This window comes from Dama dama, chromosome 20, assembly GCF_033118175.1.
Source record: "Dama dama isolate Ldn47 chromosome 20, ASM3311817v1, whole genome shotgun sequence".
Classification (NCBI taxonomy): Eukaryota; Metazoa; Chordata; class Mammalia; order Artiodactyla; family Cervidae; genus Dama; species Dama dama.
In genome coordinates this window covers 50372499-50386817 of record NC_083700.1, presented here as the reverse complement: position 1 = coordinate 50386817, position 14319 = coordinate 50372499, and the positions used below count along the sequence as shown (strand labels likewise).

The 14319-nt window shown below is 43.3% G+C and overlaps 1 protein-coding gene and 1 pseudogene across 7 annotated transcripts in view; one reads left to right on the top strand and one right to left on the bottom strand.

Moving 5' to 3' along the window:
* LOC133041166 (small ribosomal subunit protein mS38-like) overlaps positions 1-7612 on the top strand; it is a 41581-nt pseudogene extending 33969 nt beyond the window's left edge.
* The window catches only part of EVI5 (ecotropic viral integration site 5), a 228958-nt gene extending 215177 nt beyond the window's left edge, over positions 1-13781 (bottom strand). For 3 of the 7 annotated variants that reach the window (XM_061121369.1, XM_061121371.1, XM_061121373.1), the window contains exon 1: positions 11062-11122. In XM_061121369.1, coding sequence (XP_060977352.1) covers positions 11062-11070 — 9 coding nt within the window. In that variant the 5' untranslated portion in view covers positions 11071-11122. Of the gene's footprint in view, positions 1-11061; positions 11123-13456 lie in introns of those variants that run through there. The other 4 variants (XM_061121374.1, XM_061121368.1, XM_061121370.1 and 1 more) reach the window with 3 other exon arrangements.
* Positions 13782-14319: the final 538 nt, after the last annotated feature.

Genomic DNA, 14319 nt, shown 5'->3' with positions numbered 1-14319 from the left:
ACTATATGGGTATATGTATCAAGTTATCAAAAATTAGTTCATACTTGAGGACTTTCCTGGTGGACCAGTGGTTAAGACTCCAAGCTGTTACTGTAGGGAGCATGGGTTCAATCCCTGGTCTGGGAACTAAGATCCCATATGCTGCTCAGCTCAGTCAGAAAAAAAAAAAAAAAAAGATCATACTATATATTTTTGAGAATTTTTATATAATGTGCCTGATTTTGTTAGTATTATGTGACAGCATAATTAATGGCCTCCTAAAGAACTCAGGGTTTCCCTGGTGGCTCAGATGGTAAAGAATCCACCTGCAATACAGGAGATCTGGATTCGATCCCTTAGTCAGGAAGATCCCCAGCAGAAGGGCATGGCAACCCACTCCAGTATTCTTGCCTGGAGGCTCAGTGGTAAAGAATTCACCTGCCAATGCAAGAGATGCAGGTTCAATCCCTAAGCGAGGAAGATCCCCTGAAAAAGGAAATGTCAACCCACTCTAGTATTCTTGCCTGGAAAATTTCATGGACCGAGGAGCCTGGCAAGCTACAGTTCATGGGGTTGCAAAAGTGTCAAGGCACAATTTAGCAACTAAACAAGAACAAAAGAGCTCATCATAAAACCCAGAACCTGGGCATGTTATCTTAAATTGCAGAGGTAATTAAGGGAAAGGTTTTGTGATGAAGAGATTATCCTGAATTGTCAGAGTTGGGCCCACCTGAAGATGCAATGCAGCTGACTGAAGATGCAGGAAGAAGTCAAGGAATGCAATGCAAGGAATACAAAGAATGCAACTCTAATAGTTGGAGAAGGCAAGGAAATGGATTCTACCTCAGGAACCAGCAGTCAATACCTTGACTTTAGCCCAGTAACACATTTGAGATTTCTGGCCTCCATAACTGTAAGAGACTACATTTCTGTTTTAAGCCACTAAGTTGGTACTAATTTGTTTCAGCAGCGATAGAAAACTAATACCGTGTGTGTGTATGTGTGCATATACTATAAAATGCTATGTAGCTGATAGAATATGGTATGTGTGTATAACATATTCCATCAGCTGCATAACATTTTATCATATGAATGTACCATATTTTATTTAGCCAATCCTTTATTAATGGATTCTTGGGTTGTTTTCAGTTTTTCATTACTATATACTTTACCAGGTGCCTAGAGGTTTAGAGGAGAAGGCAACGGCACCCCACTCCAGTACTCTTGCCTGGAAAATCCCACGGACAGCGGAGCCTGGTAGGCTGCAGTCCATGGGGTCGCTATGAGTCGGACACGACTGAGCGACTTCCCTTTCACTTTTCACTTTCATGCATTGGAGAAGGAAATGGCAACCCACTCCAGTGTTCTTGCCTGGAGAATCCCAGGGATGGGGTAGCCTGGTGGGCTTCCATCTATGGTGTCGCAGAGAGTCGGACACGACTGAAGTAACTTAGCAGTAGCAGTAGAGGTTTAGAATACCTCCAAACACATCTTCACATATTTGTCTGTTTCTCTAGAAGTTATTCCATAAAGTGCAACTATTTGGTCAAAAAACACTATATTTTAAGTTTTAAGGGATTTTTAAGTTAATCTCCAAAAAGGCTATTATTACTTTTTACTCACATTAACAACATTCAAGCCTCTCCCTCCTTCTTCAAAGTTCAACTCTTCCAGTTTTGTTTTTTTTCCAGTTTGTTAAAATCACTTCCCGTGTCCCTTCTGTAGTGATACTGAATTCCTCCTGCTCCTTTCCAGACTTCTCTTCATCAGCTTCTTTCTTACATGTCAGTGGTCCCCAAAATTCCAATTCCATCCTGGGCTTTCTCCTCTCTATACACAACTATCTCATCGACTTCCTTTTACCCCAATTACTACTTACAAACAGATTTCTCCCTCTTCCCTCTAAAATGTACTCCTCCATTTTATTAATGACTGGTGCACCAATATCCAACAGCCTAAGGCAGATAACATGCTTCCCTGGTGGCTTAAATGGTAAAGAATCTGCCTGCAATGCAGGAGACCTGGGTTGGGAAGATCCCCTAGAAAAGAGAATGGCTTGGCTACTCACTCCAGTATTCTTATCTGGAGAATTTCATGGACAGAGGAGCCTGGCGGGCTACAGTCCATGGGGTCCCAAAGGGTTGGACACCACTGAACGACTAACACGTTGCCAGATACGTGGGGATCACCTGACCCCTGCTTTATGTTCACCCCACACACCATAGGCTCTAGAGTCCATAAGATTCTCTCCCGCCCTATCAATTCCTTAGAACAGGAATACACAAATTTCCAGCCGTGTCGCTTCACTGTGCATGCTCCCTACCTCAAGTCTCATACCCCACTGTGCCAGAAAAGGCTTTCTGAAACTCAGTTCTGATGTGTTACTCAAGTAGATCTTTCACAGGCTGCTGGTTGCAATGTAAAATGATCTATTCCCTTGGGAAAATCGTTCGGCAATGTCTTCTAAAGTTAAACATACAGCTGCCCTATGAGCCAGTAAGTCCACCACTAGTTATTTATACAAGAGAAATGAAAATGCATGTCTATAAGACGACTAGCAGTTATGTGTTCATAACAGTTATATTCATAATAGCCTAAAGGGAGAATGAATAAACAAACTGTGTTATATAATGTATTGTGCTGTGCTGTCCTTAGTCGCTCAGTCGTGTCCGACTCTTTGCGACCCCACTGACTGTAGCCCACCAAGTTCCTCTGTCCATTGGGATTCTCCTAGCAAGAATACTGGAGTGGGATGCCGTGCCCTCCTCCAGGGGATCTTCCTGACCCAGAAACTGAACTGGGGTCTCCTGCATTTCAGGCGGATTCTTTATCAGCAGAGCTACCAGGGAAGCCCGTATAATGTTTTACTACACATCAATTATAAAGAACTATTGAAGCAACTATCCTTCAATTAAAAAAAATAAATTAATTTTTTGAAAAAAGGAAGACAGCAGATATACCCCAATGAGCAACGGGGTGGGGGGGGGGGGGGGCGGGGAGAACTACTAATAAGAGCAACAATGGATGAATTTCAAAGATATTACGTTGAACTAAAGAAGCCAGCCTGAAAAGAATACACACTTATTCTACTTTTCTATTAGAAGTTCAAGACCTAGAAAAACTAAACTGGTCATAAAAGCTATCAGAACAGGAATTGATTAAAGGAACTATGTGGGATTATTGGGAAGGCAGAGTCACACAAGAGTACATATTTATTGAAACTCATTCACTAGAAAAAATGATACTGATAAACCTATCTATAGCAAGACAAGAACAGAGACGCAGACATAGAGAATGGACTTGTGGACACAGCAGGGGAAGGAGAGAGTAAGTAAGACAAATTGAGAGAGGGACACTGACATATACACACCACCATGTATAAAAGAGACAACCAGTGCGAAGCTGCTGCATGTAACACCGGGAGCTCAGCTCCACAGTCCGTGATGACCTAGGAGGCTGAGATGGCAGGAGGGCCCAAGAGGGAGGGATATATGTGTACTTACAGCTGATTCACACTGCTGGACAGCAGAAACACGACACTGTGAGACAATCACACACCAATTTAAAAAAACTCATTCAGCTTCATAGTTAAGTTCTGAGCATTTCACGACACATAAATTTCACCTCAAAAATTTCTAAAGCACATGTTAAGATTTAAAACTTTTACTTGACTCAGCATTTTTCCATACAAAAGCCTCACAGCTGTCAGAATAGCCACATCTGGAAGAATGGCCATCACCAAAGTCTACAAATAACAAATACTGGAGAGGGTGTGGAAAAAAGAGAACCCTCCTGTACTGCTGGTGGGAATGTAAATTGGTGCAGCCACTATGGAAACAGTATGGATGTTCCTTAAAAAAACTAAAGTAGAGTTACCATCTGATCCAGCAATCCCACTCCTGAGCATATATTCAGACAAGACAAAAATTCTAATTTGAAAAGATACATGCACTCCAATATTTAGAGCAGCGCTATTGAAAATAACCAAGACATGGAAACAACCTAAATGTCCATCAAAAAATGAATGGATAAAGATGTGTATATACATGCACACTGGAATATTATTCAGCCACATAAAAAAAGAATAAAATAATGCCATTTGCAGCAACACAGATAGACCTACGGAGATTATCATACCAAGTGAAGTAAATCAGACAGAGAAAAACAAATCATATGATATAACTTATATGTGGAATCAAAAAAAAAAAGATACAAATGATCTTATTTAAAAAACAGAAATAGACTCACAGACATAGAAAACAAATTTATGGTTACCAAAGCAAAAAGGTGGGGGAAAGGAGGGATAAATAGGAGATTGGGATTAACAGATACATACTACTATATAAGCAATAAAGACCTACTGCATAGCATAGAGGCCTATATTTAATATCTTATAATAACCTATAAAGAAAAAGAATCTGAAAAAGGATACATGTATAACTGAATCACTTTGCTGAACACCTGAAACACAGCACTGAAAATCAATTACACTCCATTTTTTAAAAAGCCTCAAGACTTAAAACAAACCAATCACTAAATTACCCCCCTTCTTTATTTATCACCTCACTCAGAAACAAGACTACACCAGAAATTACCTGGCGGTCCAGGGGTTAGGACTTGGCACTCTCAGTGCCATATGCCCGGGGTTCGATCACTGGGTGGGGAACTAAGATCCCACAAGCTGAGCAGTGTGGCCAAACACAAAAAGAGTAAAGAAACGAGACTGTAGCCACTGTGTGTTCCTCTGGTTTATAAATTCTGTGAAAGCAAAGATTCTGTCTATGTAGAATTGATCACAATTACCCCAGCACCCATCCTTATACTTGACACATTCGGGATGCTATATATATATATATATATGTTATCTTTGCTGATTCTTAATGACTTACTGACAACGTTTACAACTCCATTAAATTTTTAGATCATCTAATGACTCATTTTTCTGATCTTGTGTGTTAAATGTAAATATACCATGCTTGACAACATTTATAACCTTGTTCATCTGGCAGTGGCAAAGAAGCTTCTCCACATTTTCAAAAAGGCAGCCCAGTTGAGTCTTTAGCATTGTGCTGCTCTCTTACATGCACTTCAATTAAATATTTAAAGGCACTATACTTTTCATGAGCTAGGATTCATTCTCAATTTACTTCTATCTTCTCACAATCAAATTCTGGCTCAGTCTTCTAAACTATCATGATTTCTAGTATACCTGAATATATTAAATTTTTCTTTCTCTCATGTATTTCATTCAAATATCATATTACACAATTGTTCATTAAAGTGAAAGTTTTATCCAATATCTGTTAACACTGTTCTAACAAACTTACTATATGAGAATGCTCCATTCCTTTTTAAAAATATTTATTTATTTTTGGCTACATCAGGTCTTTCGTTGCAGCACAAAGGCTCTCTACTTGTGATACTCGGGGTCAGTAGAAGCGGTGCCTAGGCTTAGTTGCCCCGTGGCCTGTGGGATCTTAGTTCCCCAACCAGGTATAAAATCCATGCCTCCTGCACTGGAAGATGAATTCTTAACCACTAGACCACCAGGGAAGTCCCTAGATTCATTTTTAACACGGCAAAAGATCTGTACCAAGCTGAATACAGCAACTAATTATTTGAGCACCAACTCAAAGGTAAGACAAAATGCCCATGGTCACTTCCCTATCAGTGCTTAACACTTTCTTGTGAAAAACAAAAAGGGCAATGATCCATAAGAAAACCATTCTGTTCCTATCTCTATCAAGGTTCCTTTCAAGAACACAGGAGCCAGCAGTTCCTTAAAGATAGAGCCCTAATCATAAATTCGTAAGACATTGCATAGCAAAACCTACAATGAAGATCCAGATTAATAGCCAGTTTAACCAGCTTTAGGGAATATTTTTCAAAGTACAACTATGAGGGTTGGATTAGTACAAAATACAATAAACAAGCACTAAAGACACATTGTCTTTGGCCACTTAATAAACTACAAAAGCACAGGCAGGGAACCCTCTCATGAAGCACAGAGACAGTACTCTAGAGACAGACACTTGAGAGTCCCTCGGACAGCAAAGAGCTCAAACCAGTCAATCCTAAAGGAAATCAACCCTGGAAATTCACTGGAAGGACTAATGCTGAAGCTCCAATACTCTGGCCACCTGATGAGAACAGCTGATTCATTGGAAAAGACCTTGATGCTGAGAAAGAGTGAGGGCAGGAGGAGAAGGGGGCGACAGAGGGTGAGATTGGTTGGATGTCATCATGGACTCAATGGATATGAGGCTGAGCAAACTCCAGGAGATGGTGAAGGACAGGGAAGCCTGGTGTGCTACAGTCCATGGGGTTGCAAAGAGTCAGATACAACTGAGCGAATGGACAAGAGCAACAACAACAACAAAAGACACTGAAACCCAGAAACATGGAAACAACTGAAAGGTAAATAAATAAAGTTTTATAAATTTAGCCTAACAGAAATCAAGTTATACTGGGAATAATATTTTCATATCATGAACTCTGTGATAAAAACTTTTATTTCAAAAAGCATTTGGAAACCTACTTAGTGTTTTAAAGAAAAAAAGAGTGCAAAGCATAACAAAGTTATTAAAGGAGTAACAGAGAGGTTTTAATGGGTAGCTCTAATTAATTTACCAGTTTAAGTTAACTATCAAGATTTCAACAACTTTAGCAAATTTTCAATTTTTTCTGGTACAGAATCCTGTGTTTCCAAACAAAAAATTCTGGGTGGTGGAATGGTTAGTCTCCTGGCCACATCTGGGGAGGGTCAGCGTGAGGCCACAGCCTGTGGGTTCCAGCAACAGCCAAGGCACCCACACCACCTGCAGCGCACTGTGGGTGCCTCAGGGTGAAGCTGAGGCTTAGGAAGGCTCTGCTGAGCACCTGAGGCTGCCGCCACACACAGACCATGTTCTGGGGCACCTGACTCCCAGCTGCTCGGGGGTGTACCCCAGGGCAGGCTGCAGTGGGCCCTGGCCTGTCTCAGGGGTGCTGGGCAGGCAAGACTGCCAGCCTCACTACAGCATGCAACCAACAGGCCCACATGGGGTTGCCTCCCTTCCTGGCCGGCAGGTTCACCTGGAGTTCGAGGAGATGCTGGTCCCCAGGAAGATATGCATCAGCCCCTGGAGAACTGGCTGACCATTTGCTACCTCCTGCCCAGACTGGATGCTGGGGCCTCAGGGACTGTGTCTCACCCCAACTCTGAGTGTCCACCCAGCCAGGTTGGGGAAGGGGTTGGGCAGGAGGGGGTAAGGAGGTCTGAGATGCACTGCAAAGATGTGCTCAAGATCTGCCAGCATCATCTCAAGCACTGTAAGGTGGTCAAGAGGACCTGATTCCTGCGGTGGAAAATCAGCCTGGAAGTGAAGCAGATCAAGTTCAAGAGAGACCCGAGGCACATCTGGCAGAAGGTAGGCCTGAAGGAAACCCCCCATAGGCTGGCAGACCTCCAAGACCTACCTAAAGGGTAAAGGAGTCTCCTGTCTCTCCCTCACCCCTGCTACTGCTGTGACCTGCTGAGATAAATATTCAGAGAACTCAGTCAAAAGCAAAAAACAAAAAATTCTAAGTATTACCCCCCATGACCATAGCTAGATTTAAGAATTATTGATTAAAATAACAAAACCACCATGACTTTTTAATAACTTTTATATGTTACAAATATGCAAGATCTATTATTTGTTCATTCACTATTAAATGTTTAATGCACATATGGATTTCCAGACCCAGTACAGAGATCCAGAGCCCACTCCATTTCTCCAGTCCTTCATCTCTTCTAAGTGAGTTCCCCACTACAGAAAGTATCAAATAGCTCACTAAGCTGTCTTATCTTTAAAATCACTTCCAATCCTGAGACTATAAGACTCTGGGACAAAGGATACTTCTCAAATGAATTTAGGGATTTCTAGACAAATGACAGTTTGATCCAGTATTTAGATGCTCTCCCTCCTACCATTCTATGTAGATAACACTAAAGAAACTTTAAAAGCTATAACCCCACAGGGAGGAGACAACAGTGATGGACAGATGGCAACACATTTTTGTATGATGAAAGATGAGGGACTTCCAGGTTAAGATGGCAGATTGATCACACACATCTAATTCTTCTCTCTCCCAGAATCATAATAGGGCTTCCTTGGTGGCTCAGTGATAAAGAATCTGTCTGCCAATGCAGGAGACATGGGTTCGATCCCTGGCTTGGGAAGATCCCTTGGAGGAGGAAATGGCAACCCACTCCAGTACTCTTATTTGGGAAATGCCATGAACAGAGGAGCCTGGCGGCTACAGCTCATGGGATTGCAGAAGAGTTAGACAGTACTGTGACTAAACAACAACAACAAAACTCTAATAAAACAAGGATAAAGAAAATTTTGCTGTTGTTTTTAGGACACTAACCATAAGGGTCAAGAGAATGGAACAAACAACAGCAACAAAACCTTGAAAGGTGGAGAGATGGATGAGTGGTAACTGATTTGGTCAAAGACAAGTAGTGTTTGCAAAGACAGCAGTGCTGACCACCAAGAACAAACCCAGTTTACAGTACAGAATCCTCAAAGGGTTCCGGAACTGCCAGAGCAAAGGGAGAGACTGAAGAAGGAAAGATCCGGTGAAAACTGTTTGAATAGTTATAAACCTAGACCCGCATTCCTCTTCCAAGCCACTGAGTGATCTGACCTCAATAAGGCAGCAGATTAGAGATTCAGTCTCTAAAAAGGGTAAACCATACATTGTGAAAGATGGAAGCCAATTATGTGTCCCTTCACATTACATGCTTTTATGGCTCATTACCCAACTCTCTTTTCCTGAGTTCCCAGACCACTGGCAACTAGACCTCTGGCCTCCAAGCAGAAAACTTCCATACTCTCTGGGAAATCGAAACAGGCCAAAAGGAAAGACAGACACTGGAGAGAGGCTCAAACAGCCCACTCAAACCAATGGCCTCAATCCTGACCATACATTGGAATCACCCGGGCAACTTTAGAAAATACTGGTGCTAATCTATGCAGAGAGAAATCAGAACAGGGGTTGCCTCTGGGCAGGGAATGGGGAAGATAGAAGAAAGGGATATGAAGGAATTGTCTGGGTTTTTCACTATGCTCTGTACTGTGTGTTAATTACACAGGTGTATACATAGCAAAACTATCAAACAATACACTCACTCTATATATTTTACTGTGGGCAATCACACCTAAATTTTTAAAAGTACTGCTACCTAATGTATTTGGTCTCTCAATCATAAGCAAACAACCAAGGATTACCAGACCTCTGAGGAGGGTCTCTGCTGCTGAGACTATACCAAACAGGAAAAAAAGGAACTTGGAGGAAATAAGCTATGTAAGGAAAACAACAGCTTAAAGAAACTATCTTTAACATTCTCAGGCAGATCAAGAGATATGCCATCTATGAAACAAGAAAAGAGATGAAAAAACAAGTAACAGGTAGAGGACAGGAAGTAGAGGACAAGAAGTCAAACCTCCAGGCCTGCAGAAGGGAATAACATCAACACACTGATAGGCCTACTCAGAGCCCCAGAAAGGCTCAGCCTTTGAGAGTCTCCAAGTACACAGTCAGTGGGGAAGAAGTAAAGGACTAAAAAATCAGGTTAGTGGTTTAAAGTCAGCTAGTCTGTCTAGTCAAGGCTATGGTTTCTCCAGTGGTCATGTATGGATGTGAGAGTTGGACTGTGAAGAAAGCTGAGCACCGAAAAACTGATGCTTTTGAACTGCAGTGTTGGAGAAGACTCTTGAGAGTCCCTCGGACTGCAGGGAGATCCAACCAGTCCTGGGTGATTCATTGGAAGGACTGATGTTGAAGCTGAAACTCCAATACTTTGGCCACCTCATGCGAAGAGTTGACTCACTGGAAAAGACCCTGATGATGGGAGGGACTGGGGGCAGGAGGAGAAGGGGATGACAGAGGATGAGATGGCTGGATGGCATCACCGACTCAATGGACATGGGTTTAGGCAGACTCCGGGAGTTGGTGACGGACAGGGAGGCCTGGCGTGCTGCGATTCATGGGGTCGCAAAGAGTTGGACACAACTGAGCGACTGGACTGGACTGAACTGAACTGAAAGGCTTTCCTGGTGGCTCAGAAACTTGCCTTCAATGCAGGAGACCCAGGTTCCATCCCTGAGTCAGGAAGATTCCCTGGAGAAGGGAATGGCTACCCACTCCAGTATTCTTGTCTGAAGAACCCCATGGACAGAGAAGCCTGGCGATTCATGGGATCGCAAAGAGTTGGGCACAACTGAGCGCACACACACAGTCTGTATGTGGACCTGCAGTTTCCCTTCTCCCCCATTCACATCCTCTCATAAATTTAGTCTCTGGAAACACAGACTTGGAGAGACTCCAGACTCAAGAAGAGTGGAGAGAGGCTCAAGGCTGAAAGCCAAGGAATAAAGCAGAAGTATGTATAGTGAATAGCAGCCCCCACCCACAGCCCACTTCCTTTGCCCAGCTCTCAGAACACTGGGAGCCAGGCATATTACCTCCCCCACAGTTTGATTTAAATGTCCCTTTTGCATGCAGCCAAACCAATTTTCATCATAGCAAGATAAAGGTCTTTTCTTGAATTTCTACAACTCCTCCTAGACTCTAAACTCCTTAAAAGCAGGGGCAGCATCTTAATCAGCTTTGTATCCCCAGAGCCTAACACAGTCACACTTTATATTAAACACTCTACAAATCTTTAATTTGTCTCAGACCCGGGAGATAACATGCAAATAGAAAAAGATTAGAAAACCTTGGAAAATTAGAACACACAAGGTGTAATCTGGACTAGGTAGGTATTGAAGGGAGATTAAAAATTTAGGATTTATTAATGAAATGATGTCTGGGATTAGTTTTAAAATAATTTCCGAGCCACTCCCCCCACTCCCAAAATCAGCTGTATTTCTGTATACTGGCCACAAATGCTTTAAAATATCATTTACAAAAAAAAAAAAAAAATCATTTACAATAACATTAAAAATATCAAATACCTACAAATAAATAACAAATGGTATGCAAGACTTTAATACAGAAAACTACAAAACATTAGAGAAATTTTAAAAGACATAAAGAAATGGAAGAACATACCACGTTCATAAACTGGAAAGCTCAGTTTTGTTAAGAACTGAATTCTCTCCAAATTGATAAACAGATTCAATTCCAATCTCCAAAATCTGTATGAAAGGACAAGATTCTGAAATTTATATGGAAACGTTAAGAGCCAAGAATTGCCCAGACCATCTTAAAGAACAAAATAGGAACGACCCATATCAAGGCTTATTATAAAGTTACATCAATTAATACAGTGATACTGGTGCAAGAGTAACAAATATACCAGTGAAACAGAATAGTGTCCAGAAACAGATTCACACTTCTACGTTCACCTGACTTTTGAAAAAGAGTCACACAGTGCAGAGGGGCAGGGATGATATATATTCAGTGAATGGTGCTGGGTCAAATATACACCCATATGGTAAAAAATGAATCTTGACCCCTACAATTCACCTACAACTTACTGTAAATTGTACAACTTAAATGTAAAAAGTAAAAATAAAACTTCTGTACGATAACATGGGTGGAGAAGGCAAGGCAACCCACTCCAGTATTCTTGCCTGGAAAATCCCATGGACCGAGGAACCAGATCGGCTAAGGTCCACAGGGTCTCGGAGTCGGACACGACTGAAACAACTGAGCACACACACTTGGTAACCTGAGAAATCATCTCCACATTCTCAGGCGAAGCAAGGACTCCTTCAATAGGTTACAAAAAACAGTAATCATAAAGATAAGGACTAAATATATTTCATTAAAATTAGCAATTTCCATTCATTAAAAAAAAACAGGCCATCAAGATTGAAAAGACAAGATATAAAGTGGAAAATGATTAAGTCCAGAAAGGACTCATGGGAGATAGATGTGTATACACATACACATACACAAACAGAACTCATATTCTGAATAAACAATTACAAAGCAATTAAAAAAATAATAAGATTTAACAAGCACTTCACAAAAGACAACATATAAATGGCCAACAAAAGGTACTTAACCACAATCATCAGAAAAATGTAAAATAAAGCTGCTGCTGCTGCTAAGTCGCTTGCGACATGTCCGACTCTGTGCGACCCCATACATATATATTACTGCACTTCCACTAAAATAGCAAAAATTTTTAACACTGAGAAGCATTAACAAGGACATGAGGTAAACGGAATATCATTCCCTGCTAACTGGTAAAAGCTACTTTGGGAAAATGTTCAACTGGATCTAATGCTGACATTTTATTATTCTAATGCTAACATTTTATTATTCACATACCTCATAAATCAACAGTTCCACTCCTGGATATAAACCCCAATCCTGCAATGTTCCGTTTCTTGATCTGTAATAGTATACTTAGTAAAAAGTCTTTACCTGCATACTCAAGACTGGCACTTTTTAAAAATACGTTATACTACAATAAGTTTTCTAAGATTTGACACAAATTTCTCAGAGACCTTCAGGCTAGCATTTTAGAATAGGAGCTTCTGGTAAACTGCAGAAAGTTTATTAATAACATTTTTGAAAAACAAAACAAAAAAGCTACTAATACATTTCAGTCCAGAACAAAGGTAAAAACTACGAACAGATAACTTCAGGATTTTCATGAAGCACCAGATTTCTTTCATCAATGGAAGGATTCTGTTATTCTACACTGAAACCCACAGAAGAGATATCTCTGAAAGAAAATGCTGATTTTTGAAACCACTTCTAACAACAACAGATAGGAGTAAAGTGAAGGAACCATTCCAAAAGTTTTGGCTGACTCTTCGGTGAAAGGATGCCAACTGAGTTGATCTATGATGCACAAAAGAGAGAAAGAAAAACACAAAGAAATCACAGCAACTCTAAATCAAACACTAACACCACAATCCAACCTACCGGAAATTCTGTGGTTAATTTGAGGCTTGCCCCTCTAGTCATAAGGTGATTTCAGTGATGGCTACAACCGCTCCCAACTGCATCCTTGGGCGTCATTTACCACACCTGGCTCGCCCATCACCTGCCTGGAGACATGGCCTTACGCAGAATCCCCGAGGCCAAGTAAAGACGCCAACTTCGCAAGAGGCGCGGACAGTCTCGCCCCATCTGGTCATCCAGAGGGAACAGACTCCTGGCCTCGAGCGCGGAGGTGAAGAGTCAATATGCCCCACAGGGTATACGAGGAAGCGCCCCCGAAACAGCCTCGCCCCTTCACCTCCCTGGGAAACTACTGGGAGTCCCGCTGGCGAGTTTCTTCCGCAGCAACCGCGCTGGGGAGGGTCCCGGTGGCCATGGGGAACTTAGGCCCCAGTGGGGCCGGAGGCGCCCGCCCCGCTCGCGCCGCCAAGTTTAGTGGCGGCCCCCACTCGCCGCTCCTCGGCCCGGCTGTGCGTCCCGCGGAACTCGGGCTCGCGGCCCGCCCGGCCTCCCGGCCCGCCCGGCCTGGCGCGGCGCCCCTCACCTTGGAAACGTTGGGTGGACTCCGTCGTAAACATTAACTTCCCATCCAGCCGGCAGCCGAGCCGCCGCGTCTCAGCGCCTCGGCCTCGCTCCCGGCTTCGCGGGCCGCCCTCTGTGCCTCCTCTCGAGCGCCGCGCTCACTCAGGAGCTCCGGGCCGCCTCAGACCCTGACCCCACTTTTGCCGAGCCGCCGCGGTTTCAACTACCACCCGACCCCTAGCGTGCCCGCCGCCGGCTCCTCCCGGGTCCGGCCCGGCCGCGTCAGGAAGGCTCAAGGCGCAGGCGCAGGAAGGGCCTTAAAGAGACCCGGCCGTCTCTACCGCAGACTGGGTTCGAGCAGGTTAGGGGTCGGGCCGGCAGGCCGAGAATAGGAGAAGCCGAAGGGATTGGACAGTGGGGGACGGGGGCGGGGAGCTCTCGCTTGTTCCTCCGCCTCTCTTTCAAAGCTCCAGCCATCGGACGCACAAATGCTGACTTCCCCAGTCTCTAGAACCGCCCCTTGCGTGTAAGAGCTGCACCAAACGTTCCCGCTCCCGGCCCGAAGCGACCCCAGCCTTAAGACTGCGGGCCTGGCATTGCGGGACCCCTACACAGGGGTCCCAGGCTGGGGCCACGCGATGCCGACGCGCAAGCTTCCAGCGGCCGCCGGAGCTTCCTCAAGAGGCGACCGGGTCACTCTGAAAAAACAACGTGTAAATGGCACTTGTGATTGCAACAGTCGTCTCGACACACTGGGTTTATGCAGAGTCCGGCAGTGGACAGAACATGGGCACTAATATGTGATATCCAGTCGGGCAGTTAGCCAATATCAACGAAGACATTCTTAGAAGGAAAGTACTAAGTGAGGAACAGAAACCAGCTACT